The sequence below is a fragment of the Hirundo rustica genome, chromosome 14 (assembly GCF_015227805.2).
Source record: "Hirundo rustica isolate bHirRus1 chromosome 14, bHirRus1.pri.v3, whole genome shotgun sequence".
Taxonomy (NCBI): Eukaryota; Metazoa; Chordata; class Aves; order Passeriformes; family Hirundinidae; genus Hirundo; species Hirundo rustica.
Window position 1 is genome coordinate 11,464,710 of NC_053463.1, and position 27,128 is coordinate 11,491,837.

The 27,128-nt window shown below is 38.3% G+C and overlaps 1 protein-coding gene across 5 annotated transcripts in view; it reads right to left on the minus strand.

The window, feature by feature from the left end:
* GABRB2 (gamma-aminobutyric acid type A receptor subunit beta2) overlaps positions 1–27,128 on the minus strand; it is a 283,550-nt gene that overhangs the window by 46,642 nt on the left and 209,780 nt on the right. For all 5 annotated transcript variants that reach the window (XM_058422536.1, XM_040078390.2, XM_040078389.1 and 2 more), the window contains one exon: positions 20,012–20,094. In XM_058422536.1, the coding sequence (XP_058278519.1) occupies positions 20,012–20,094 (83 nt within the window). The remainder of the gene's footprint in view (positions 1–20,011; positions 20,095–27,128) is intronic.

Genomic DNA, 27,128 nt, shown 5'->3' on the forward strand with positions numbered 1-27,128 from the left:
GATCAATTGTCCAGATTATAGAGTTGCTGCCTGGATATAAAATGTACATTCCATAGACACAGAATATGAGGATTTGAGAAAATTTCCAGTTTCACCAGCAGAGTAAACAAGACAGAATATATACTAAATGTTAATAGTGCAAAAGGACAAAATTGACATAATGAGAATTCTGAGGATTTTACCAGTGCAATTCAGGCTAGAGAGAGCTTTAGCATCCCTAAATTAACAACCCTAATCTTGAGACTCAGACTAGACTCCTGGACTCCATATGCAGGAACTGGAAAGAATGAACCTCCAGAAAGGTACATCCTCTTGTGAGCCAGGTTTGATGACCTGATTTCAGGGGGATGTACAACTTTCCACTGGCAATACAAGTAGACCCAACAATTTATTTAGCTAGATCATTATCCTTAGGTGATTTAAACACTATCACATCAGAAAAATGCTTCTCTAAGGCTGCTTTTTAATTTCTCTTATCATTTAGAAGACCTCAGCAGAATCACAAAACACAAGGACATTCTCCTGAACCAAAGGATGGAATTGCTTTTAATATTGGTCTCAAATTATAGGGGAAAAATTAAAAAAAAAATAAAAATGCAGACACAGACAAGCCACAGTCATGAAATAATATGTTCAATTTGCCTGTGAACTGTGCCATTTTTATATTTGCTATAAGCTGTGAACATTAATCTTCACAAGAATTGTAAAGCATCACAGATACATGGAATGTGCTGCTGGCATGTACCTGAACATTAAAAGGACTTATATACTCTAACATCTTTCTTCTCTGAACTATACAAAGAATAAAACATATGAGCTCTTAAGCCCAACAGCAGATCCCTCTAGTTGAAATCTATTTAATTCACTGTGCTGCATGCTTGCATTATGACAGTCTGCAGTAAGTCAATCACTTGGCATTTTACCCACACAACTCTCCCTACCACACATAACAAGCCAACAGAGAATTACTGTTCTCTCAGACACAAAATATTTCAACAGCTAAAAGTAATTGTGTACATGGGTACCTTTTGTGGCAACCCTGAGCTTTCCTGCTACAGAATCTACAAATCTGGGCATTGATGTCTCTCACACAATCAGGAGTCTTTAAAAAAGAAAAGAGAGAGAGAGAAATGAAAGAATACCTGAAAGAGGTATAATATTCAACTGCATGCATCTTTCAGGGTACCAAAAAATCACTGAGAACAAATGTGATCTGAATACATATGTAGTAATAACTTCCATCTTTATTTAAAAGGACTGCTCTTCCACAGCAAAGTATTGGACAGGATTTCCTCAGTCCTCCTGTAATCTATCTAAAATAATTATTATATGAAAAAACTTAGCTCTTAAGAAGTGTCTGGAATCTATTTAGACAGCTCTACGAGTAGCCAGAATCCATTTGTGAAGGGCTGAGCCCTCCTGAGCCCTCGCTGTAACAGCACGAGAAGTGATGGTGAGTTCCCCTCTTGGGCACCGACCTTTCCCTGGCGCTGGAGCCATCGGGGAAGTGACAGGGCTGTCGTGGCTCCCCAGAGAGCCCTGAGCTGGCAGGGACATGCCATCCCTCCTCAGTGCCTTGCACCTGGTCCCCCCAGAGCCCTGCCAGGAGGTGCCTCCCCACCTCTCGTGCAAAGAGCAGCAGCTGCACAGGGCCCGTCAGCGCTCAGCACAAGTTTACCTACTGAGGAAAAAAAACGTGGAGAGACTTCAGCTCACAGTATTTGATGAATGAGTGTAAGTATGGCCACTGACATAAAGGATGTGAGAAAGCATTTTAACTGTATCACGTGTGGGATTTTGACAAAGTCAGATGGTTGATTAGTGATACATTATAGCCCATCCAATTAAAAATCATGTCCATCAAAAAATATTTGAATTAAAAACCCTTCCATAAGAGGAAAAAAAGATACTTACACTTAGAACCAATATGAATTCTGGAACCTCACTGCAACTCAAAATTTCTTTTGTCATGTCTATAAAACCAAGCAGCACAGTAATAAAACCCGTAGTTTATAATCTTCAAATAATTCAGGACTTTTCTTCAGCATTATAGACAGAGCTTTTTAAATTCCAGTTCCACTGGAATTAAAGACCTTCACTTGATTATTCCCATTCTGTATTTCATGGAATACTCCCATGAAATTATTTCTGTCAGAGCTTTCTCTGAACAAAATTTGTCTTGCACTTGTATTTCTATCAGATCTTTTTCCTGGGTACACATGCCAATATTCAGAGCAGAAGTCAGCAGCAACACAGATTTCCATAGAGCAGGCTGCCAGTCTTCAGCATGCTTCATACTAGATGCATCATTTCTCTTTTTCATAAATGTATATAGAGGGAAAAAAAAAAAAAAAAAAAGCCTTTCGGTTATGACACAGATTTTTCTGAATAAAACTTGTTCTTTGCATTGTTCTACAAAGATAGCAACTTTCATTATCCTAATAAACTAACAAGAAAAGACATCTCTGTTGCAATCACGTTACATAAACATCTCACCGATAGAGATATATCATTAGATTATATTTTAAGCTCCCATATGTCACCAGAATTCATGCTGAAACCACCTTACAATGCAATCTTTATGACAGATTTCTGTGGATTAACCAGCTTCCAGTTTTCTCTGACATTTTGTTAAAACTTTAATACTCTAAGCACTGTCGTTTGACATGCTTTCTGCCACTACTTTTGCCAAGCACAAGCATATGCTACAACACACCAAAGGCTGCTCTTTGACTTATGTCTTCTGCAAGAAAAATATCTTGCACTGTCACTGCATATTGTTTTAAAAGTACTTAGCTGAATAATACTTTAATTTATACACGTGGGACTCCACTTCCACATGTTTTGTTACTTTTATTACAGTCTGTTTAGACAGAGCACGTTCATAATTTGAAGCTCACTGACTCTTTAAACTTGCCATCACTACCTTTCCCCATCACAGCAGAAACCTGCTAAAGTTAATCATAGGAAGGAACTTCTTTAACTAAGGAGCAGGACAGAATACAACACACATAAAATGATGATGACTGATGACAGAAAATGGACAGGCTCTTTCCCCTTTATGACACAGAGCATAGATCACACATTTCACAACCATGCTGTCAGGGGAGTTCCCTGCTATATCCATATTTGAATAAAATGTATTCTTCTCCCTTCTTGCTGAAGGCTAAAATTTTTTTCTCAAAAAATCTTAGGTTAATGAAGATTACTTCCAGATTTGAAACTACAGATAATAAGAAGTTGCAGGGCACAAAGTATCTAAAACTAGATTTCTGTTTCACTCTTGCATGCTCATCTGAAAATTCCTGGAAATACTTGCTGCAACACATGATCTTCAAATGATGCAGCACGTCATTCCCTCCCTTGCTGAATCACCTCTGTAAAGAAAAGTGGAACCACATCATCACCATTTCTTCCTCACACTGGTCTCCTTTTAGGCATTAGGACTAGCTAGAACTAATACCTGATACCCAAAAGAATGATTCCTATTAATTAGTAATGTCTGAGGAAACTTAAAAGAAGGTGAACAGTCCCCCTAACTTCCAGGACATTGGAAACAAAGCAAAGTTAACAGAAATACATCAGTTCTTAAACAGCAACCCAGGATAGTGCCAATTTCATGAACACCTAAAAGCCAGGAATACTGACAAACTGAAATTGCTCAAAACCCAGCAATGCCACTCTAAGTTCCTGAGGACATTTTAAATAATATTGCACATTTTTATGGGCTTTTTTTTTTTCACTGTTATAAGCAACAGAAACAAATACTGATGCAGGGTACTAATTTCCCTCTCAGAAAAACCCAAAAAAAGCCCAACCACCAAAATTTCTAGTATTCGTTCTCTTTTCATCTTTTTCATCACATTACACACACGAGGTAATAGAGAGGATAACTACTTCCCAAAGCTGTTCCAGAGGAAAACCTGAGATAAATTTACAAAGCCACAGCCTCTTATAAAGCTCAGTCTCTCCTGTGCCTGCAAATGTTGAAAAGACAAACATATCTATGTGTACTCAAATACTACTCAATATGTACAGCAATATATTTGTTATTTGCTGATTGTATGCCACTGAAGAGGGAGTGTACACCATCAAAGGGAAAAAGTGTAGACAACCTTCTACTAGAAAATAAATCGAAACAACCTTTATGATCTTGATTATATTCAGAGACACCAATTCTAGCTCTGCTTCAGACTGGTAGGAGGAAAATGCAAATATAGTTTTTGAGTAAGACACGTTGAGTTCTTCATCTGTTTATCAAGCCCTATTTTGGGTTTTAATTAACTGTTTATACAATGAAAATTTCATGCTGGCATATACATCATTCATGCAAAATCTATTTATCAGTGAGGTTAGGGCCAACTGTACCTCCACAGTTCCTGTCAGATGGTTTCCTGCTTGTCTTGAGAACCTTCCTGGTGTGGACCATAGTGGATAAAAGTCCATCCCTGCATCTCACTGTGGTTATCTTTGTACTCCCCATCCCCACCACCTCCACTTTGAACCTTCACTGCTGCAACTTCATATCTTCACTTCTTGTCCTCACCAACACGATAGAGAACAGATTATCTTCTCCCACTGCAGTACATTTTGTATATTACAAGACTCACACATCTCTTCCCTAAATTCCCCTTTACCAGAACTCTAAAACTCTCTGTGTTTAACTCTTTCTTCTGAGGCATGTTTTCTAGGACTTGGGTTAACTTTCTTGGTATGCCTTGGATATTCTCTAACTGATACGAATCTTCCTGGAGGTGCAGCCCTTAGGAGGACATAGCCTGACCACCAGGTATTGCCACTACAGGACCTAACAGAAAAAATCAGTTATTTTACAAGTAGCACTTCCATTTATAGACCCTGATGTCAGCCTTACTATTGCTGCCAAGGAATCAGTGTCACATCACAATCTGTGATATCTCCCCAAGGTTGGGCTTTTTATTTTGATTCCCACACCCCTGCCCTGTGCTGCCATTTACACCTAGTTATTTCCCAGTTCAGAGATGCCAGTATTAGATGTAAAATTGGGAATTTGATTTTTTTTTCAGGCCACCTCTCTAGTGAGAACCATGAAAACCTAACTCTATCCTTTCAAGCTGCACAAATGTTTTGAAAGTTCCATAATCTTCAGATCATTAAATGAAATCAGTGAAGAGGGACTTGATAAAAAATTGTTCCCCTACTGTAAACTCAATAATCATGTTAATGTCATTTTCCAAATGTGTTTTTCTCTAATCCGTGTTTCCCCACCTTGTTTATAAGAATGTAATTCAATACAACATCAGGAATCTTATTAATGTCAAAATATAGAACATCTACTGCCTCCAGCAAACAACTCTGCTGTTCAGAAATCATCCAGGCACCACCACATGGGATCCACTCATGAACTGGAGTGTTAGGTTCAAAATGGAAAAGCAGTTACAAAAATAGGAGATATTTGCATTGGCAGAAGGGAGATACAGACAACTGACCATTTTTGCAGACTAGAGGTTTAAAATTACTAATTAGGCAAATAATTCTGTTGCTCACTTAAGACCATTAACATTTCCAACCCTTACTGTGACTGCCCAGAGGTGATTTTTCTCTGGAGACTGTGCCTCTAACAGTGCCACTGTACTGGCAGCAGTCTCCAGGGCTCCTCAGCTGTACAGAGGCTGCAAGGTCTCCCTGTGCTGCCAGCTTTGCAAACACGCTGGTGCATGTTTTATTAAAGAAGGTTTAGAAAGGAGAGCAATCTCTTACTGGTGATTCAAACACAAGAACTCAGAAAACAAATATCAGGTTCAGCATGGAACCGTCAGTAGTGAGATGGAGTCATGGGGACTCTCCCCATAATGTGGCAGGGCAGACACACCAGCTGCATTGACTCTTGATATTTGTGCCACAGCCCAGGACAGACAGTAAGGAAAGTAAGGAAGAATTGCAGTCAGGAAAGGCAGACACAAATCACAAGCAATTCAAGGGATCAGCATGTCTGGAAAGAACATGGGAAAATGAAAGGAGTCAACTTGGTTTATAATAGATGGATAACAACTGCCGAGCTGGTGCTGGGCTCCCATCCTGACCTTGTGAGATTACCAAATTGTTGAGCTGAATGCAGACTTTGTGGAGCTTTGAAAAAAATCTGATAATTTAGGGATAGGTGGAATTTTACAGATATGTGCAAGACTTTTCATTGCTCAAGAAGCCGGTGATAACCTTACCCTTCTTTTATATATAAGATAAAAAGTAGTCGTCTCTGTTCCCCCTCTTTCATGAGCTGAACATTAATAAGCAAGAATGGATATTCTCAGAAATTTTTATATTTCACTCTAACAACCTGAACACTCAAACCATCAACATCAAGCACACAGCAAGTGAAGTGGCTGGGTTCCTTTTTAGGAAGATCAGACCCCTTTATGTCCAGAAATGAGAATACTGAGACAGGCACCAACTCCAATAGACCACCTTTTCTCTCTTAAAATAACCTGGAAGTTACAGAACTTTTTCATTCTTTATTATCACCATTTTTCAAAGAAGTCATACAGCTCATAAGACAGGTAAAAAATAGATATGGGATGAATAACCCTGTTATTGAAATATTCAACCATTAGCAAGATTTAGGGAAGCACAAGCACATGCATTCCACAAGCCAGAATGTCTACTCTTACAAAACAAATTTCTGAGATATCTATCTAATCATACACTTCCCAAGGCCTTTTGCACTAGTTTGAACAACTTAAAATGCAAAAATATGTAACTTAGCTGCAGACACAGAGTAAATAACACCCAATAATTTCCTCTTCAGAAACTATTATAACTAAAGAGAACTTCTATTCAAATGTGTTTAACTAAATTGTAACATTTATTCTGAAAACCAGACCAAATTAAAAAAAATTAGTATTTATTTTTGCAGTTCATCCCTTAATTGTAATGCTCTATGGTCAAGCATTGCTGTATTGATAGATTGAGTACTATCAGTCAAGAAGGATTTAATGAGGCATTGATGCCAAATTTAGGAAACAGTCACAGGACGCAGGATCCCCTTGAGACAACACAAACACCAAACTCTGCCTTGTCCAGATGTCAGTTGGAGCAGACTGACCTCACACCCTGGATATCTACGAGCAGACATCAAGAAAAGACTGCAAAGTTTTGTTCGAACAGTAAAAATCTCATTTTGCCACTCTGTCACGTGGATGGCAGCAGAATGCTTCCATGGGTAGAACTCCATACACTGATGATATGTTCCCAAAAATCTGGAATCCAAACCCATTTATAAAGACCCTGGGTATCACCACACATCAGCAGTATCAGGTACTATGAGAGACCAGCAACACTCAGCTCAAAAGAGGTACGACCTGCTTCAGACTGCGTGTTCCAGTTGCAACAACGATGACTTGAGATGGGAACATCTCTTATACAAACCTCTTCTTTAAAGAGTGAAAGCTTTTGGTTAACATTTATTTGATCATATTTTAGTGAGAGATAAGGACTCTGAACCTCTTTTAGCTATACTGAGCAGAAAGCTACATTGACATCAGCCATTCCCATCACAAACAAACCCAGAACTTTAAAGTTCCACACACGCTATAGGAAATAACACTGACTTATTGATAGATCTGCCTTCTGCAGACAGCTGCAATGCAGTGGACAAAATCTAAGACAACCAAGGGGCTGAAAATAGCCCAGGTTAAAGTACACAGAGCTCCACATCAGCTCATCTGCCCTTCTTTGATTCTGTAAGAACAGATGTACACTATCTGCTAATTATCTTCCTCTATGCAACAGACTCCGATATTTTGCTCAGATATTTTTATAGCATACTTTGATATTTTTATCATGATTGGAAAAACAATTTAGATAAGGAAAGATCTAACTAAAAGGCTTGCCTAGTCATCATTCTCATAATTATTTAGGGCTTACATTCATCCTTCCTATGGAAGCAGTTTGCAATCTATTCTGAACAACTCACTAGGGATGATAGCGCTTGAGCTGAGAGCAGACCTTCTGCGAAGGTCAGACACCCATGGAATAACCATTATGCATAAGCAAATTAGGAAATTCGGATATATATTTGTAATAAAAATTATAAGCCCTTAATATAAGGTATTGCCTCCTTTTTTACAGACTGAGTTAATTTTTGGCTGATCAAGAGGCCTCATGTGTTGACACGAGCATGTGGAACCAAGACTGCTGTATTTTCAGTCCCAGCTGGAGCCTCCTTTGTGACTGTGTTCTACCTCCTGGCTAAAATACTTGCCACATTCATCCAAATCCCTGAAGGTAAAGATGATTTTAAAAAGCCCCCAAAATGCAAAAATATTTAAAGAAACAAAAAACCACATAGAACAAACAGCTGCTCTAGGTTGCCTTGTGTATAAGGAGAACATGCTGCATCCCAAACCACAGTATCTTCCCTGTAAGAGAAAGAAAGATCACAAAATGACATTGTTTCTGTATAACCTGACATCCTACTCACATCTAGAGCAGCCACATTAACATCTCTGTATTCATTCACAATAATACTTTTCTAGCCCAAGAAGAAACAAACTCGAAGAAGTAGTCAGAGGTGCTTGACTTGGCGGGAGCTGCTGGCTAATGCTCAAGCAGGAAAGACATGCTCCAGCCCTTTCTCAAAAAGCTCATCTTCCAAGAGCAGATTTCACATCCAGAAAAAAAGTGCAGTTTTAATCAGCCCAGAGAGTTCCCTGTAAAAGCAAGTAATTCTAAGATATAAAGTATCATGTTACAATGCCTGTTCACACATGGCCATTACAACTATGAAAATCATCCTTAAATGATAATTACATCACTGCTTTTACAACTTAATGTCTGGCAAAATTGCAGCCATACCATATGTAACAGGCATATTGACCTAATTTATCAAATAACTTTTTAAAAATTCCTTAAAATCAAAAGCAATTTGGCATCCAGCCACAGAACAAAGCGTCCCTGAGTACAGCTTCAAGGCAGAATAAGAGGTAGCACATATGTAAATATGTGCAAATAGGAACTCACTGTTCAGTTACAAAGACCTGTCTTCAAAAAGAAAGTGACAAAACGTCTGTTCATGGATCACTCAGCAGCACAAATTGACAGGACTGTGCATAGTACAAATACTACTTACATTTGCATCACTTTCAAGAATCCCCATCCAAAATAAAGATTTTTTAAAAGTATATTTTTTAAGATATAATTTTTGTATGTAGAAATAGAAAATTTAGCTGACAGGCATTCAGACCTCACAGTCATCTCTCAGCAGATATCAAATATTACCCATGTTTTGCTGTGTTCATAATTCCATTATACTCATAATGAAACACACAGATACAAAAGTTAATAACAGCATTTTATTTTTTAAGGAAAGTTAACATATTTAGCAAGAACATTGTACTTTCATAAGGCAAGCAAGTTTCTCACACCTATACAATCAATTCTACAGTAGCAGCAGCAGTACATAAAGGGTCATTGAAAGGAAAAAAAGGGGAAATATGGGGAAAGAAAGAGAGACAGGGAAAGAAAGAGGGATGGAAGGAGGGAGGGAGGGAGAGAAAAAGGGAGAGAGATCAAAAGGGCAAAAGAGAAAAAATGAGACAGTTATGCTGTACATAGTATAGGGTAAAATGTTAATTTTGGACATAGTGACATGCCAGCTTTTCTGCCATCATAGCAAAATGTAAAACCCAGTTCTTTGGTACCAAAAATGAATAAAATAAAGAGAAGTAAAAGATAATTCTTCTTGGGCAGCAATACAACAACTTTGATAGGAAGTTAGGTTGATTTTGCAGGAGAAAACTGTCATGCATTTACCTATAATGCTGTGGAACTTGCAGGACTTGAAGAAAGTTGTTCTTGAAACCTGAAAGGAAAGCAATACTCTTAACTAGTACATGTGCACAGTACCACCACTACCTACCTATGCTCCAGCAACATAAACAACTTACAGCATACAGGAATTACACTTGCAGCCCTTTGGTGCACATCTGCTCCCCTGCACATCCCTGTTAGCTGTATGTGGAGAACAAGAAGTTCACTGGCATGGATACCAACCCTATGATAATAATTCTAACAGAATAGGAATCACTAGTGTTACTCTTTATATTACCCATTTTTGGTCTGCAAAGAAGATAGAGGGGTGATGGGAGAGGTAGGACTGACACCAAAGAAGGCTCCAAGCATCAGCATCTTGTTATCTAAAAGCCCCTCATACCTTTTCTATATGCCTCCCATGGGCAGCCCCACACAACTCTGGCTCTTTCTCTCCTTCTTCTCTCTTCCTTCTGCAGTTCCAGCTCGCTCCTCCCTGTCCCCAGCACGGCCACCTAACCCTGTCTGACCCTTGCATGACATCTTACCCTCTCTGTCCCTCACACCCCCTCCTGTCCCTCCCTCCTCAGAGCATGGCCAGCACACTCCAGCTGCCTCTCTACCAGCTATCTCACTTTTATCACACCCATGGCTGCAAGGGCAGGGCTGTCCCACTCTTTGGTAATTAATACAGCTGCAGTGTATGGGGGGCAAGACTGTCTTCAGCACTGTCTGTCCTCCCACAGAGAGGGATCATAGGTAAACTGAAAAAAGTTTTCTACTTTTTCTACTGTTGTGCTCTTTGTCCCTTCACAGAATTTTCCCCATGTTTTGTGTCAGGAACAGGTTATAAGCATCCAGAACACAAAAAGTCCCCAAAGGAATAAAATCATAATGCACAAGCAAAAATGTAACTTACCAGCATTTCAGTATCACTCAGGTTGTCTGTGTAACATTTTGGTGCAGATCACTCTTCCAGAAGTCACCTCTTGAAGGGATGATTGTTCCACCAAGGAACTGCTGGTTCCTTGGAGTCCCCTTGATTTTCACTGATGGGCTCCCATACAGTCAGATTCAGGTGCCTGCTGTGCTTTTATGAAACTTGTTCCCATAGCAGCCCACAATAGGTGTGTTTGCCTTGAATAAAGCTGTGTCTGATATTGGACAAATATTCACTTCTAATGTATGCTGACTGTCAATTAGCAGCCAATTAACTGCTTAACCAGCTAAAAAGTGGTGATTTATCAGGAAACTGACACATAAGTTTATGCAAATAATCAAATAATCAACTTTCCCCTGTCAATAAAGTACCTGGATTCAGCAGAGTACTTGATTCCATCCATGCAATTGCAGACTCCTACCATTACAAAGCTGTTATTTCCAAAGTTGCACAGCATCAGCTCACGTGAAGTCAGAGTGGAAAGGTGTGTTCTTACACATAGAGCCAAATACTGACTCCCACATTGTTCTTTCTGTTATGTTACCCTGGTTTTATGTGAGATTGTTGGCTGGGCTCAGGTAACATCTCGAATTCTGGCTGCAGTGACACATCAATCTCCAGACGAGACCAGCTTGTATGAGAGGAAATTCACATTGTGGATTGCTCTGCAGCTGAGGAGTAGCTGTTCCAAATCTCTCCATTTCCAATACATTCCTGCAGAAATGACTAATTATATCTGTGCTCCATACCCAATAAAGACAATGTGTACAGCCATTGAATATAGAGAATTGCCTTTTAAATGCATATAACAACGAAGATATTACTGAGCCAAACATCATAAGGAAAACGCTGAGAACATTATCCAGGGGAAAGGAAACCCTAATTTGAGAGTTTTTAAACCATAACAAGCAGTGACAGAGACACTTCAGTCTATATAATGGGAATAGTACCTGTGTAAATGAACAGAGAGTTATGGAACAGATTATACCACACCAGATCATAAATAGAAGAAAAACAGTATTGTTAACCCCTTGTTAAATTACAAGGCTACTTGTACAACATACTGATTTATTCAGAGCATTCTCATGGTATTGTCATTCTGCTACATGCCATAGCTTTTTCACAATGCAGGTCAGGCATGTTGTGAAACTTAGGTTCTATTTCAGATCAGTAATGGCAAATACTTATTCCTGATACTGTAAAGCAGATGTAGGATCCCAGGACAGGATAAATCAGATAGAAAACTTCAATTAAAATTCTTCACTGTTGTGGTCAGGCACTGGAACAGGTTGTCTGGGGAGGTTTTTCAATCTCCATCCTTGGAGGTTTTCTAGGCCAGACTGGACAAAGCCCTGAGTAACTTGGTCTGACCACAGACCTCCTGAAGTATGCCTTGAAATATAAGTACATATTAATCTATTTAGTGACTTCTCTTTCCTCATACAAAAAGCAACATGCAATAAAACACACCTTAATTATCACATAAGAAAAAAAGCAAAAATAACACCAACTATTTTATAAATAAAACTTAAATGATAAAGACAATAATCTTAATTTCTCTCAACCACTTAGACATCCTTTCTTTTATAAATGTTCATTTTCAAAACCTGTTTCAGGCTACTTAGAATAATAACAGTATTATTTGTGTTTCATTTTTGCTCAGAACAAATGCATATCATAAGAAAGTTTATCTAAGGCTTAGAATATTTCACACATAAAAGATATCTTGAATTTCCATCCAAATAATTTTGGACAGTGTGCCAAAAACACTCTGAGTGGCAGAGGTATCAAACATTTCTAAAACTACAATAGTTTCCCTGTGTAGACCAATGCAACAGCTCAGTAAATTTGTAGCAGTGCTTTCCCATATCAACTATAGCGGTGTCAGATGGACAGAAGATAGAAGAATTAGCCAGAGGACAACTCCTCTTGCACTGCCAAAAGTTAGATAACATAAGGATGAATTCTTTTTAAATTAATGACTACTGTCAGAAGCAATATTAACTTTGACTTCAATATACAAACTTAAGACGTAGGAAAATGGGACTGCATCCAGTAAGAGAAGGTAGCTTGTTTTTGCTAAATAAGGGTGGGATTTGATCAACCTGACTAGCAGCACCAAATAACACGACCAAATGAAAATAAAATTAACCTGTTTCACAAAGCTCTCATCATTAGCAAGGTGTGATCAAGGGATGAAAAGATTGTAATTTTTAACTTTGCCAATGCTGCTCCCAATTAATTTTCTTCTCTGTTATTCCACTAAAGCAAAATAATTTTTCCTAGACTTGTCTACTTGAAAGGTCAACCCTTCCTCAACCCAAATCTAATGTCATAATTAAAACTAAAAATGATCTTGTTATTCACTCTGGTTTCTACTTGCTGAAACAAAACCAATGAAATTGTTTTCCTGTTCAGTGACCAATGATGCAATATTTTGCATTTGAGCATCAGCAAGAAAAAGTAAAGAAAACTTGGAGTTTGGAAAAAAAAAAAACTAAATCACCCAAACAATAAAATTACAACCCTGCTGGAGAATACAGATATTTCTTTTCTTTAACAAAAGCCACTGAGGAGGGTTAAGCTCATATTTGAGAGATGAATCTCCAATTCCTATTCTAGAAACATAGGACAAATGGACAAGTATCAGTGACCCAAATACAGCACACACTCACCAATCTGGTCATTTGGCTTGCTCCTCAAGCAGCAAATTGAATTCTTTTCAGAGAAGGACCCTAATGAGCATTGCCACATCTCACCCCAGTCCAACTGCTGTCCATGGGGAAACAAGGGACACTCTGCCAGGGTAGGAGTTGATCCCATTTTGTTTGTTGTTGTTGTTGTAAACAGGTCAAAATTCCCAGTCAAATTTCAACTGGATCCACAATTTTCCAGTGACTCAAATACTCCTTTTCATCCTTCCCCCACTTAAGTAATTCAGCAAGAGCTAAACAGCATTAGCAGGAGCACTGGCATTAGCTGTTTGAGTTGCTGCTGCTATCTGTGACCAAGGGCAAATACAGATCAGACAAGTGCCCTCCTGCCCATAGGTGTTCCGAAAACTAATCTAAAAAAAAAAAAAAAATCCTTTATATAATAAAGAATGAAATTAAATTTAATGAAATAAAATTACTAGAAACATATTTCACTTCTTTCCACAGGTATGTGAACACTGTGTGATAGTCACAGCGTGCATTGTCTTCTAAAGCAGGAGAACTGAGGTCCAGGGATTCCAGCACCTGATAGATATGAGCATTTCATAAAAGCTGTACTATGTTAAAGAAACTATTTCATTTTGAAAAAGACAGTAGACTGCTTAAGTAACCTGATACCATGAAGAATAAGCCATTATTAGCTTTCAGTACCACCTCATCCCTTTCAATGGTCTAAAAAAATTTAAAAGAAGCACCTAACCACATGTGCCTCCCAAGGAAAATAATAAAAACAAAGTATAATGTCACATCATACACTACCCCCTGCTAATGTATGTAACAATATCGCATGAATTTTCCAATAGTACTTATAAAGACCTATTTTTCTTGAGAAGTCACCAGGTACAAGGCATCTGAAAAGAATACCAGACCTACAGAAAAAAAAAAATTGCCTAAAGTATAACATTTTATAACTGAGATCCTAAAGAATAAAACCAAATAGAAAGATGAATATTTACCTTGTAAAATTCATACCTTCTCAAAACAGGACTGTAAAGTGAAAATCCATCAGCCTTCCATACTTCCACACAATTTATTGAATATGCGATTATCAGAGCTTTGTTAGAAGCATATTCTTTTCTTTTGGAAAATATCTTTCTGCACAAGAGATGCCTTCCTGGACATGTAATTTCTTTCCCAAACCTTAGCAAATACATTTGATACTTTCTGAATATGGACTTCTTGAAAAGGGCCTTTTTATTTTCAATAACCCCTTGATAAAATGCAGGGTTACTTGCAATAAGGAAAAATTTACTCTTGTTCAAACTGAGTATAAAAGACAAAATGTGCTAGAAGTTTTAAAACCATTCACATTTTGTTTCTGCCTTTTTGATTGTATATGTTCTCCATATTCAACTGTGGAATGATTTAAAAAAAAAAAAAAAAAAAAAAAGACAAAATTATTAATTTCTCTGCGGAAATCTGTTGCCAGTATGGTCTGGGGCTGATGGCACAGATTAGATATTTGTATACTGTGGGATATGGGGTTATATTTGTTAAAGTTGTTGAGGCTTATGTTCACCAGAAGAGCCTGTGGGAAGGCAGCTGCAGGCTGGGTGGTTGGGGGTCAGCTGGGGGGTGAGAGGCAGGTATGGACAGCAGAGTGGAGCTGAGCAGCCAGTGGAGCCCTTCTTCTGTTAAGTTCTGGTTTTGTCTGGTTGAGATTAAAGGTACAAAAGGGGAGTGATTTCTACAGTAGTGATCTCCTTAGGATGCATAAGGGAGTCTGTGTCTCTTTGTTCCCCACTGCTACAGTACACTGCGTTCCCTTTTAGATTTAACTCCACGTAGCTTGAAAGCGTTAAGAGGTTGTTGCAGAGCTTCTGTACAATTCTTTCTTCATTTGCAAACACTGCATCACCTTGTTTGTGCTGTGAGAACTCCCAGGATGCAGAGACTGCTGCAGAGATGTACTGAGATATAACAAAAAAAGGAAAATACTTCTCTCTTGCGTACCTGTATGGTAAAATATCTCGGGTGTTATTTGAGCTCCAGTCTCAAAGCCTAACCCCCACCTGGGTGTGGGGGTGTGTGTTATCAAAACCTTACACTGGTTGCCTTGTACACAGCCCACCCTGATCATATGCACTGATGGTGAATCTAAATTTCCTTCCCCTCTTCAGACTACACAGAAGAATCATCTAGTGCTGGGGATTATTTTAGCTCTTCCTGAATCATCCTATCTCCACACTGAAGAGGAGTCAAGGATTTCCTGTTCATTTTCAGTGCATCATGCACTGAAATTATACCTTTTCTCTTCTCAGCATACTTGAGATGAAATTACTGAGGACAAATAAAGAACAAAGTACCTGTCCTGAGGAAGCCACACTAGAAGCTGATGGTGCCAAAATGGCAATGGACATGGATGGAATTCATCACTGTTTGCTAAACAACCCTTGTCTCTCCTCCACACACAGCGCTGTACAGGTTGAACTGGCACAGAATCCAGATTAGGAAATCTGAATATGGAGCTGATGAACAATGTGAAAAAAGGGGCACTTTGATAAGACCACCTCCTGCTGGTAGAGGAATATCCTCTCTGCAAGGGCCACGGTGCAAAACAGACTCAGCTGAAGGGACAAAGGGGATGGAATACACATAACGTTTTGTAAAAGGAAGAGGAAAAAAAAAAGAATTGCCAACTTTTAAAATTCTATCTGTCAGTGGCCCAAGAGTCATGTGTTTCGCTTTCCACTTGCAGTGCAGTTGTTGGAAGTCCCGTGTTGCCATGGAACCCTATGCTGACACCCCACTGCTGGGCACGGCCGTTTCGTGCCCAGGATCAACACTGGCCGCTCACCCAGAAAAGCCTGGCAGGGTCAGCTCCTGGAGCTCCACCATTTGTCCCGTGTGACCTGATTACAGCTTTGATCGATGGCCAGAGCAGCCATCTGCAAAGTACTCAAAGCTTCAGCAAAAGGCTGCTTTGATTTCTTTTCAGCGCCTTAGAAGTACTGATAAAGTCACCTTGAGCGCACAAAGATGCCTTTCTCTTGATGAGCTTTCACAGATGATGTGATTAGAAAGTGTTTGGTGCTGGGCTGCATTGCCACAAGAGGAATGATACCAGTTTGACTCTGTTTATGGCTTTTTCCAGATTCTCTTACTGGATGGAAGTTTTTAAGCTAGTGTGCTTCTCCGGTGGTTTTGTCATGAAATAGAAAAAAAAATCCAATGGATTTCTGCTCTGGACACCCGAGGCTTTTACATAAATGAAATGTCCTGAAAACAATTATTTCTCATTCATCAGCATGTGCCTGTGAGTGCTTTTCCCTGGTCAGTACAGCCACATGGGGAGCTCCCTGTCTGCCAAGGCCGCCGACAGCAGGGTTTGATGTGCTCCTTCAATGGCACTTTGTTAATACTCTGTGGAAAGTGTTTCTGAGGATATGCTGCTGAGGGGAAACTCAGTGCATTCTTGTTTGTTCCACACCAACAAAAATGGAAATGGAAAAAAACAACCCAAAGAACAACACACTGTCACAAAGCAGAATCTGATTTTTACCTTGGTATAACAAATATATCCAGGCCTAACACATTATGAAACAGATAAGAAGGAATTGAAGTAAATTTTTTGTCTTTATGTGGCACCACATAATTGAAATGGACAAAGCTCCAGATGTACCAGATGAATCTTGAACAATTGCGTTCAAAAATATTCAAAAGAACCACTGTAATTTCTGCTAGTCTGAGGACGTGCAATATGGTATTTTATTAGTTTATAGGAATATGAAGTATTCATCAAATTGCCTTGTACTTCTTATTGCCTTTGAGCTCTCACTAGTCTTTTGGATGATTAGCTGAGACATTCCTTTCAACAGTTACAATTCCAGAGAGGCAGGAAACAGCAGAGAAATAAAATCATTCTCAAGAATCATCAGAAACTCAGCAATACAAACTGCAGTGGCAGAGGCAGGGTGCAGAACAGACAGGTATTTACTGAGTGAAGTCAATATTCTAGTAGAAAAGAAAAAAAAATCTCTGATGCCTACAAGTTGGGAATAAAAAGTTAATATATCGGAAAATTGGTTTCCCTCTGAACCCTGCCATTCAGTATATTGGAGTATAAAAAAAGAAAGGGAGAAGTAGAACACCTCAGAGTAGACCCCCTTGGACATGACAGCCCACAGGTATAGAAGGATCTTGGCAAAACTGAATATTCAACAAACTTCTCCTTTTAAAGGACCTCAGAGTATACCTAGCTATACGTGGGTTAGAATTTATGGAATATCTAACCACTAGAAGAAAGCAGGGGTGAAACAGGCACCGAGGAGGATCAGTAGGGCAAGAAATCAACCTTCTTCAGCTTAACCAATTTTTTAGAAGTGATTATGACATCAGCATTGAAAGTCATTGAATGACTTTCCAAGTCACTTTCAATCTTATTCACCCTGCCCATCTACCTAGCAGCATTTTTGCCTCAAGTGATTCATGAACACTAGACAGGCAGGTTTTCATCAGGACAGAATGACATTTATGAAGACCAATCATTTTCTAAAGCAGTGTGATGGTGTTTCAAAACACAGTTCAAGTGTTACTTTATTCATTCTTTAGTGGACTTTATTATTGCAGTGAAAGACAGGCTGGCTACACATGATTTAAATCCATTTTACTTTTGTGATGCCGCAACAGAGCTCAAAAATCCATAAATGACCTCTGCTCCAGGCATCCCAATGTCTGTGGTAAATTCAACTTCTACCCTTTCTGTGATATAATGAGCATTAAGTTTTCATACCAAGTGGAACACCAACTCTGAACATTCAATATCTCAATTTTCAGGATTATTTCTTGAAAGATAAGTGGTCTGCATCAAACCTCTACTCTAAATCAGATAAAAGGGAATTTTCAATTTACAATTACAATTTCAATTTGCCCACATTCTAGGTCTGAATGAGAACAAGTGCTCTCACTTAAAAGCAGACACAATTTTCTGCTTTGCCTCTGGACTGACCTGACAGGTATTTCCTGGAAATATTTTCCAGAGCGGGCTGTGAAAGGATGAGAGGAGGGATATCTAGTTTGTGAATCCCAATTAGTCATCTCAGCAATGCAGAGAGATGGCAAGACCTTGTTGGCCATTTAAACAATGCTGTAAACAGAGTGAAAGGATTTCCTCTGACTCTCCAACTTCCCACCTTACACACACAAATGGAAAATAGAAAAATATCAGGTCCTTGCTATGAGAACAATTAAAAGACACTGTCATAGCAAACATTTTCTCAATAAAAATGTCTGTAAGCCTGAATTATGTCAATAGTTTTCTCACAAATTATAATCAGCCTAATATATACATTAGTTATATACTGGTTGTATAATAGCTGGGTGCAATTATGAGATTCTGAATCAAATGCTATCAGTGGAAATTCTACATTGAACTACCAAAAAAACCCAAACAAACAAACAAAAAAAACCAAACCAAACCAAAACAACCCACAAAAAAACCCCCCCCACACAAAAAACAACAACAACAACAACAACAACAACAACAACAACAACAACAAAAAAAAAAAACAAAAAAAAACAAAAAAAACCCACCAACCAAAAAACAAACTAGATTTTATCCACTCTCAGTGCAAAGTCCATCACTACATTTGCTGCTTGTGAATACAAGCACACAGAATTTAAATGATAGTCTCACTCTGCGTACTTATGCATGGAAATTATTTCAGGAAACAGTGTCACAAGAATTTTGGCATATCTGTAAATTCCAGTAAAATGAATTAAATTTGGACACAAATTTAAAGCATATTCTTAAATGCTGTCTCAAAAAAAATTTCAGCTGTACTGAGTTCTTACCAGACTATAGCACAAATTAAACACAGAAATCCCACAAATTTCACAATAAAGAACTTATTTTAAAAATACATACAGTTGTGTACCTTATATACAATGCAACATTAATCTTGAAAATTCTGATATAATATTAAATACAATGGTAAATAACACGCTTGCAATATTGCCATTATAAAAGTGATCATGAATCTTTTTCAGAGAAAAGAGAGCTTTTTCTTCACAAGTTTTATCTACACAAAACGTTCAGTAGACACCAGCCATTAAATCAGTATATATAAACAGACTGTATACCTGCATTGAAAGTTTAACCACAGTACTGTGGTCAAGAAAAAACCCACAAAACACTTATTTCAAGGACAATTCTAACCTCTTGCCTTCACTTATAAAAGGAAACAAGCTGCCACACAGTTCAGCAGTAAAGGAGGATAATAATCCTTGTGCTCCTCACATGAACTCCAACAAAGCATTTGAATGAGACTTTTAAAGCTCACTTTAAAGCTGTAAATTGTCCATCAAAACACAGAATAACTTTTGCTAATCCTTGTGCCACAAATTACTAATCCATCTGGAAAGCTATTTTTTTTTGCATGTGTTTACAAGGATCTAAACATCATCAGACTGAAAGACAACTGGGTTAGTAGCATGGAAAAAAACCCAAAACCTGAATGAAACCTGAAAAAACCAGAACTCGACAAAAAAAAAAAAAAAAAAAAACCAAACAAAAAAACCAAACTCTAAAGCAGTTGACCACAGAATAAGTAGGATTTGCAGAAGTACTTACAGCTTTCAATCTCCAGCGTGCAGTTCTGCTCATCCAGCGGATATCTCCGCAGGTCCATCATACAAGCTGCTGTTGTTGTAATTCTGGGAAGGAAAGAGAAGAGTTTGTTAATGTGCCTTGTTCCAATCTTTCCTTGATCACACTTTGCTGAAAGAAGAAACTGTATTTGCACATAACTGATGCTCTGCCTGGTTTTACCTGCATACCATGTCTGCTGCTTGCTTGTCAGCAGTGCTGTCCCAGGGGGATAGTTATCCCAGCCTGGCGGTCGTGCACAGCTTCCCCTCAACACAAGTATTTTCTGCAGTGTGTTAAGCACAACTGACTGGCCAAAGCACTTGGGGAACCTGCTTCCACACCCTTAAAAAGGTGAGAGCATTGGGCAGCAGCCATTTGTACGAGCCTTCTTCAAAAAGAAAAAGTGTAAAATCCAAGATGACAATCTCCACAATGGAGTGGAGTGCCTACAGCACATTCAAACACTACTGGATCAATGTCATTCCAAGGTATTAATGAGAGATTGGGTAACCAACACTTTCCTTCTCAAAATCCTGTCTCGTGTATGAGGTTTACTACTGGCCTGTCACAGGAGATATTTAGAATGCTCAATAACAGTCCAAAAACTTCTTGTACAATCTTTGTTCTGATAAAAAGATTTCAGAGAACTCTTTCCTTTGATAGATCTTATTCTTTCTCCTTGAATACCTAAAAAGTGTTCATTAGCATTAGAAAATCACCGTTGACTGATCAAAATTCACTCAAAATTGACTGTAGCAACTATTTCTGCAAGACACTTAGGAACCTTCATAAATCTGCTTACTGTCCTATTCTATTGGTCTCTTGGAGAAAAGGAACATCTTTTGGCATAAAGTTCTTTCCTCATTCCATACAGGGATACTCAGAGAATTGCTATAGAAAATATAATGTTTTTAATCAGTGTATGTTATCAGAGATGCTTCACAAAAAAGCTTTTTGGAGTGGGATAAAAGCACGGGGAAAAAGACTCCTTTGGTGCCACTGAGTGAAATCCTTCCCTCTTTTAACAAAATCAGATTGCTGAGGAATACGTGTGTATTTGATAGCAAATGGAGCAAGCAGCAGCACATAGTGGTAAAAAAACCTCTTGGCAGTTCATACTTGGTTCCCTATTTTTAAATTTAAAGAAAAAATCAAAGAAACTGCCCAGTTCCAGTGTCAATGTAAGACTGATTAATTTGGGACAGACTTCAAGCAAAGTATTGCGAGACCAGAAAAAAAATACAGCTCGTTTTTTGTTGGGTTATGTTTGGGTTTTTTGTGGGGAGGTTTGTTGTCTTGAATTCCTCAGTATTTCCATACTTAGCAGTATATTATAGTCAGGAGTTTTACAAGAGTTTCAGAAACTCACAGAGGAAAAGGCAGAGCACAGACTTTCAGCCAAGGTTTCAATGCACAGAAGAGTTGTGCTGAAAGCTAACCTGGTTGCCAGCTCAGTTTTCTCACAGCACTAAACATTCCCAACCAGAGTCTCTCAGACCTGAGGGTTCCACACAGAGACAACCCCCAGCCCGTGGGACCCTCAGCAGTGTCTGCTCACACTGATGGAGTGGAGAACTCACAATTCTCGCACATTTCCAGAGGATTTTTGGTGCAAAAAACCCGAGAGGGGCCAAGGGCTGCAGACAGCTGGGATAAAAGCTCTGTAGGGAATATTAGCAAATCATTGAAAGACACAATTGATTGATTACCTCACCAGAGAGTAAAGAAAAAAAAAAAAAAAAAAGGCACAGTATGGAAAATGAGTGGTAGAGCAGGGATTTAATCAAACCTAAACAGAAGTTTTGAATAATGTATTTAATTCAACTTGCTTGCTCCTTCTTATCCATAATGCAAATCCATTGAAATAAAATCAGAAATCTGTCCTTTCCTCTCCTCATACGTCCCTCATATTTTTAGCCTGGCTTCTCACATTTATAGTAAAGTAGATTAAGTTCTCCTTCATCTTCATAATTATTTAAACAGCAAAACTACCTTTGGATAATTCTTGGTGGTTCCCAATTCATGGTGATTAGATAAATCAAATTACGAAAGCAAGAGAGTGCAAGAATTACCACCTTTGAACACTTTTAAAGGCAAGAAACATGAGCCACACTTTTTTAGACGGAGGAAGAAACAGCAGCTCATTTTAGAAGTTGGGAACACTTGAAACAGGCCCAAAGCCTCTCGCCCAGAGCAGAGCTGTTTCAATTGTCACAGCAGGATTAAAAATATTTTTATACAGCCTGTACCAGTGCAAAAATTATAACATTGTGTTTTGCATAAGGTAACCTTGAGAACAAACAATGAAAAAGTGAAAGCTTTTAAAAAAACAACACAGGGGCTCAAGGCACTGCAGTCATTAGGGATTATACACAATAACAGGACTCAGGGAAGCACCACATGAAATGAAACACATCACAGAACTGTCTCTCTCACACACTCATCTTTTCATTTGTTGCTAAAGAAAGAGAAACCTTGTGATATTTTATGATTCCTAACAATGAAAATGAGTTTTCATCTTCCTCTTTTATGAACTATATTTTGAATGTAGACTGATTATGAAGCACAAAAAAAGCAAAACCTGAAGCACCACTAAACTGACTAAGTAAAGTATTATGAAGTAGACCTAGAGAAAACTCAATGTGTTAAAACAAGCACAGCTACACTGCAAAAACTCTGCACCACAACTGACTTGCTGTCAATAATTCAAAATAATTCAGATAAACTCCAAGAAAGATGAAAATCTGCTCACCTGCAAATCTTTAGAGGGTTTGTGATTCAAATTAGAGCTGGAAATTCACACTACTTCTTTCAGAGGCCAAATGTGAAGGCCACAAAAAACTTTTTAAAAACCCTTCCAAACTTAAAGTGAGGCAGAAAATAATACCTGTATTATAATACTATCCCAGAAGCACTAGTATGTTTTAATTTTCAGTTTTTGCAGGGAACAGTTTTGAAAAATCCTATAGATTTTGCTTTTCTGACAAGTTCAAGTGGGATTTGAAATTCAAAATAGCAACTTAAAACAGTTCTGACACCGCTAGTGAAGAGAAAACAGCTCTGGTAGACAAGAGAGCAATGCTAATGACATGTGGAGATGGACAGAATCCAGTTCTCTCTTGGAGCTGCAATGACTTCACAAAGCTGTGGAAAATAAGCAGTAAGAGAAAGTTTTCTGTGCCCTGGAAGGAAGCAGGCCTGACCTGTAATTACAGGTTTACAGACACAAAAAGGATGAGAAGGATGAGCCACAGGGTGACAGTTTCAGATAGCTCTCCTGAGTGGTAGGACAAGAACGGTGTAACACCCTCCTCTCCTGTTCTAGCTCTAACAGATCATGATCCTCTGCAATCAGAAAAAGAGATGAAGCCCAGGAAAATACAAAAATTAATTCTTTCTCTAAATGTATGCACATATTCCCTGTTGAGAGCAGAGTGAAATTCTGCTTCAGATCTGTGTGTCTGAAAGCTGACTGACTCCCCATTACCAGCATCAGGAGCAATCCAGAGAGCTCACAGGGACAACAGACTGAATCTCGTTATTGAGGACTTTATAAGAATTCCCTGTGCGCGGTGATTGGGAGTTGGGATCTCTCTAAATTAGTTACTGAAATAATGTACTGCAGCTAAACCCACTGTTCACCTTTGCTTCTTGGAAAATGTCCTGCATGACAGCTGGAAATACCTGGGACAGCAGCAGCCAGCAAAACCAATTTTAAATACCTGGAAGTTCTGGGAACAAAACATCAGCGGGATAAATCTCTCTCCTGTATGATAGCATTGCATTTAAACATAGGTATATTAACAGATCTACTTTTAAATAAATTAAAAGAATTTTTTCTCCTTCTGCTTATTCACAGAAAAGAGAAACTTCCCTTGTGTGATGATAGGTTAAGAGTTGGCTGTAGGAAACGCCAAACAATAGTGATGATTCCAAAAATTCAACATTAAATCTAAACATTCAGCTACTGAATCTTTCAACTATAAATTGGCTATAAACTTTCAACTCAAGCATATTGAGTCCCAGTGTAGTTTTACAGAGAAAAAAGAACAGCTGTTTTATTGATGTTGATGCCTCTGTTTGAGATGAAACAATATACACATGCTATCCAGAATTTGTAAAATGCTCTAACACTGCTCCTCAACATTTCCTGAGTATTCCAACAGAAGTGCCAACAGCTCACTTTTCTTACTCCATTTAGAACTCGTTATCTAATGACTTGTAGATATTTCCCCCTTGTTTCTGTAGTGTGCAATCCTTAGACAGCCAGGTGTTCTCTGAAAGCACTAAGTATATTTGTCAAAGCTGAAAGGCATAACCATAATACAAGTTAAGAATATGAAGGGTATGATACTAAAGCATTCTCTAAATGTAATACAAGAGAGGAAAAAGACTTTTGTAGCTGATAAAACACAGGGATTCAGAACCCACACAGAAACTTTGACCTCATTAAGTTTTGTGGTTTCTGAGATTGTTGGTAAAAGATGCAAACCAGATTTTTAAGAGGAAACTAAAATCTATATGCCTCTGATCTTTCTTGGGAAGATCTGCATTTCTCTGCCAAAGTACAGCCTATTGTGCCATCTGCATGCCAGCAGGGAAGAGTCATGGAAAAACCAGAGAACTGGGCTCTTATTTCATGGTAAAAGAATTCTGTCACAGAAGAATTAGAATTTTGCTGCAGAATTCCATTCCATCTTCTGCTATACTGCTATATATGTAGCTCTATAAATTGTTCTTACAGTGAGATAGCATTTCCTACTAACCTGTCACTGTGTCCAAAATTCAGCCATAGCGCCATCATAATTTAAATCCTTGCAAAAAGCACACATCACCCTGCAGTAAAATCTTCTACTACAATAACCTCAGCTTTAGACTGAATTCATTCAAGCCTTTCTCTGCAGTAATAGGTTCTTCTCTAGAAAATAACACCTATATAAAATGGCAGAAGAGCTCAGAGGAGCACTTCATAATTTTAATATTTTATCACCGAGAAATGTATCCTTGTCTTTCAGCATTCACTTCACTTCTCTCTTTCAAAAGAAACAAATAAAAGGGAGAATGCTAAAATACTACAGGACGTACAGAAAATGAAACAATATGAGCATGATCAGTAGTGTGAAAGAAGCAATCTTGGAATAAAGAGTTCGTACAACTCCTCCTCTTATCCAGAGTTTATAATCCTTTTGCTTTACTAACCATCACTGAAAACCTGAAAGTCTTACTTTCAAATACTTTGCAAAATATATTTCTTATTCTGGTTGGGAAAATTACAGGTCTACTTCACTCAAATAATGTCAACATTAAAATAAAAAGTGCATTATTTCACTTTCTTTTAAAAATTTATAATGCTACCATCCAAGTCACACAGTGTAAAATAATTAAAATACACAAAACATTTTTAAACCAGTTTTTCTGATATTACACCACATTAAATACAGACTCTCAAATTATGGAAAAGACCTAGAACTTTTCATCAAGGAGACATATGCATTTGGTGGTTTTTATTCAGTTCTCACAACCCAAAATAACGTGCTTAGCTCTAACATGTAAATTGCACTGTAAACGTACTCTATATTAACACTTTTTATTCCAGGAAGATAAAGATACAGTTCCTAATTAACTGAAGTCCTAGAGAAAATATGGAATATCTTCTCCACAAAATATGCACTGCTTCAGTGCACTAATCGTGCCGGTAATACTGCCTCTAAAAACACCAAAATAAGGAAGTAAAAATTATCATAGGTAAAATATTATGAACCTTGCCCCAGGCTACTTTTACATGCCTTAAGAGAATAATAACTGCAGCAGCCCTATGCCTGTCTTTGGATGAACAGTGTCTTGTTTCACCCCAGGACCTGTGTCAGAATGTTCTGTTTGGGTCTTAAAGGATAGCAACCCTCTCCTCCAAACATCTGCAGGAGCCAAAACATCTGCAGTTCCTGGAAACTGACTTCAGTGGGGATGCTGGGGATGCTGATACAACCTGCACCTTTCTCTGTTAGAGGAGCTTGTGCTCCGGAGAATGAGCTCACACAGAAACTGCAGTCACTTCATTATGTTCTTAATCCATGGTTTCTGTGTACTTGACTTCTTCAAAACCCTCCCTTCTCACAAATGCCACTAATCAAGCTTACCCATGAGTTGTCCATTCCAGGAAACTGAGTGGAAGGTATTTTCGCTGTTCTGGAGGAAAAAGTTCTACTTGAGTTAAAAACTAATGTGAAAGTCAAAACAATCTTCAGTAAGATGATTGCAGCTTATTTAGTAATTCTTACAGAAGTAGTATGATTAGAGCCCAAAACTCCCATTCCTTTGGCTTTTGTGAGTCAGACTGCTCATTTCCCACAGGAAAGTGTCAATAGAAATAATAAATGCAAGTGGAGTCTTAATAAGCAGAATTACTCCCAGATCCAAAAAGCTGAGAAAAAAAGTCAGTAAAAACACCTACAGCACAGACGAGAAATTATTAAGTTCCTTTCAACAACCCTTACAATAAATATGTAACCCACACAAATCTTACCAAAAACTGAAACAAAAGTAAAAGGAACTCTCCCTGTCCCAAAACAGGAGTGACACTCTAAAAACAATCAAACAGGGAGACAGTTAAGAGTCAGCACAAAGGTGAGTTGCAAGAAGCCCAGTAGAATACCAGACACAAGTTATTACTACCTAACTCCATTTTTATTAGAAATTTTTATCCACTCAGACTGGAATGCAAAGAGAGTTGCACTGCCCCTGTGTAGGATTTCTATTAGATCATTTACTGTTTATGCCTTTCCCCCCAGTAGACAATCTACCATACACCTTTGAATTTCCAGCAAAAAAGAAAACCTCACAAATATACAATTTCTTTCCTCTTCACTCTGCTCTGGAAAACTTCACCAGAGCTAGTAATGAAGTGTTTGCTCACCTTTTCTTAGTATCTTCTATTTTCGGTCTATTGACAACCTGACCTTCCCTAAAATGCACCAAAAACTATCTCAGTAGCGTGTCAAAGTGACATGGTACACACAACCATGATTTTCTCACCTCAATAGAAAATGAGTCAGGGAAAAATCCTCCTCCAGGCAGATCCACAACTACATCATTATGTGTC